This window comes from Pristiophorus japonicus, chromosome 16 (assembly GCF_044704955.1).
Source record: "Pristiophorus japonicus isolate sPriJap1 chromosome 16, sPriJap1.hap1, whole genome shotgun sequence".
Classification (NCBI taxonomy): domain Eukaryota; kingdom Metazoa; phylum Chordata; class Chondrichthyes; family Pristiophoridae; genus Pristiophorus; species Pristiophorus japonicus.
The window spans coordinates 42565229-42568081 of record NC_091992.1 but is presented as its reverse complement, the minus strand read 5'-3'; the positions used below and the strand labels follow the sequence as shown (position 1 = coordinate 42568081).

At 42.7% G+C, this 2853-nt stretch overlaps 1 protein-coding gene across 2 annotated transcripts in view; it reads left to right on the top strand.

Annotated features, from left to right (window-relative positions):
- Positions 1–2309, top strand: part of abhd11 (abhydrolase domain containing 11) — an 8885-nt gene extending 6576 nt beyond the window's left edge. For both annotated transcript variants that reach the window (XM_070858118.1, XM_070858117.1), the window contains one exon: positions 1763–2309. In XM_070858118.1, coding sequence (XP_070714219.1) covers positions 1763–1901 — 139 coding nt within the window. In that variant the 3' untranslated portion in view covers positions 1902–2309. The remainder of the gene's footprint in view (positions 1–1762) is intronic.
- The last annotated feature ends 544 nt before the right edge of the window (positions 2310–2853 follow it).

The following is a 2853-nucleotide window of genomic DNA, read 5'->3' as shown; positions in this document are numbered from 1 at the left end:
CTCCCCCTCTCTTTTCCCTCCCTCCCCCTCTCTTTTCCCCTCCCTCCCCTCTCTTTTCCCCTCCCTCCCCCTCTCTTTTCCCCTCCCTCCCCCTCTCTTTTCCCCTCCCTCCCCCTCTCTTTTCCCCTCCCTCCCCCTCTCTTTTCCCCTCCCTCCCCCTCTCTTTTCCCCTCCCTCCCCCTCTCTTTTCCCCTCCCTCCCCCTCTTTTCCCTTCCTTCCCCCTCTCTTTTCCCCTCCCTCCCCCTCTCTTTTCCCCCCACCCGTCTCTTACTTTTCCTGCTGCTGCTGTCCGGGCATCTGCTGCCCTTACCTGCGCCAATTTCTTTAACTCTCCGCAAGGGTTTTCTGAAATGGCCACATACGCTGGCCTAAGTAGAAATGGAGTAATTATTAACTGGTCAAAATTGCCTAAATGGCCAGAACTGGCATAGGTGACTGGTAATGCCCCCTTTTGAGAAAAAAAAACTAACCTAAAAGAAATGTAACTGAGTTACATTGGTGCAACTTGATTGGGGAAACTGGGGATTTTTAAGTTGCGCCAGAAAAAGCAGCCTACTGCAAAATAAACGGGGCAACTCCTGGCCAAAATTGAGCCCTATATAAGTGCACTCAGCCCAGGATACACCCCCTATCCCCACTGGCCCTCGCTTGAGTGTGCTGGAAAGTGATGCTTAAGTGCAGGAGTGTCAGGCGTGCCGGAATAATAACATAGCCTTTACTGTTAATATAAAACAGCACTCCATATACTTCACAAAGGAGAAAAGAAGCATAGAATTCTGGGTTTCTTTAAACTCACCAATTGGATATCTGAGGAGTATGCAGTGGGGGCGCCCTTTTTCATTCTTCATGTGACGTTAGAACACAAGAAATAGGAGCAGGAGGAGGCCATTTGGCCCCTCGAGCCTGCTCCGCCATTTAATAAGATCATGGCTGATCTGATCATAGACTCCACTTCCCTGCCCGCTCCCCATAAACCCTTTATTCCCTTATTGCTCAAAAATCTGTCTATTCCGCCTTAAATATATTCAATGACCCAGCCTCCACAGCTTCCTGGGATAGAGAATTCCATAGATTTACAACCCTCTGAGAGAAGAAATTCCTCATCTCAGCTTTGTTAATGCTAAATATTTTGGATTTGATCTAGATATTCTCTTGGACTCATCTTCACCAGTAACTCCCATAAATGGACCCGCATCCCTTACAATCTTATTGCCTAATCTTTAATTATGTAATAGCTTGACCCAGGGGCCATAACAATAAGACTCCTTGTTGTATGTACTGGACACTGCTGCCTTGCATTGTGTCCTTCCTATCTTTTTGGAATCTAGACTGCTAAGTACTGGTGAGGGGAGACCAACTAAACCTACAAATTGAATAGTGAGCTTAACCTATTTCCTATACTTCCTCAGAATATAAAAAATAATAAATTATGCAAATGTTATCCTTAATTTTGTGCTACTTTAAAGTTAGCATCACAAACTGGCACTGATTTAGAAAGTTAGACCTGTTTAACTTTCCCCTCCCTCATTCAGAGGAGCTGAGGCAGGTTATAGTTGACTTCAACTGGGCTAACAGTTGGGATGCTAAATCAGCATAAAATAGGAATTAAATCAGTAGCCTTCTGGTCTGTATTTCTCAGTGTTGCCTAATAGAGTGGAGGTTGTGGTGTACTTGAGCTGTTTTGTGGAGTGTATATGTTGTCATTACTAATTTGTGCTGCTCTGTTAATTGCTAATTAATTTCCTTGTGTTCTTTTCAAAGCTCCAAGGATTATCCTGAGATCAAGCGGCTATTTCCCAATTCTATTATCCAACATATTCCTGAAACTGGTCATTTGCTCCATGCTGAGAAACCACATGACTTTATAAACGCCATCTGTGCATTCCTGAGAACCAGTTAGCAGTCAACAGTGGACAAAATTGGAACCCCTTGTGGAGAAGTTCACCACTCGCACTCAGAATTTTGCTCCCTGCTTCTGTGACTTTTGGCAGTGTTTGAGGTCCATTTTGTGAGGTGTATAGCTGAAATGACTCAATGACCATACTATACTTTAAATACATTTACAGGTAATGTATTCCAATATGAAGGGATGTGTGTATCTTTTAGAAGGTTCCTGAATGCAGGAAACGGGTAAGAGCTGGGACAAGTCAGAACGGATATTGTGTCTCATTAGCTCTGTAATATATTGAAAGTGAATCTGGGATGCATTGGAACCTCAAACATCTGCAGATGTGTCCATTTTTTCTGCTTGCTTATGATTGAATTTTGTAAATGATCATTTGAGTATAATAAAGCCTGTAGACTGTAACCTATACATGCTCTGCCATCAATGTACTGGCCAAAGAATTCTGTGAAAATCAACAAATTATTGCTCAATAAATTTGCATTAATTACACTGCAATCATTAATCCATCAGTCTAAACATATAACCCTGTTGTATCAACCATACTGAGCATTCTCAGCCATTATCCACATTGAGAGTCAGATTTAATACAAACATAAACCCTGAACTAAATAAAACTGTACATGGGATAAAGACCAATATGCGGGGTTCAGCAATGGTAATAAATTGCTCAAGCTGCTGGCTTAGCTTATGGTACATATGAAAACATACGAAAAATGATACAGGTATGACCATCTGGTCCATCGAGCCTGTCCCACACAATTGCGAAACCTTGTGTATCACAACATATACACTTCACCCCACTGGAAACCATGTGATCTGGGAGAGGCAAAAAAGCAGATTAAAAAAACCCAGGCCAATTTGGGGAAAAGAAATCTGGAAAATTCCTCTCGAACCCATCTAGGTAATCGAAACTAGTCCAGGCGATCACTCTGGCCATTAAATTCCC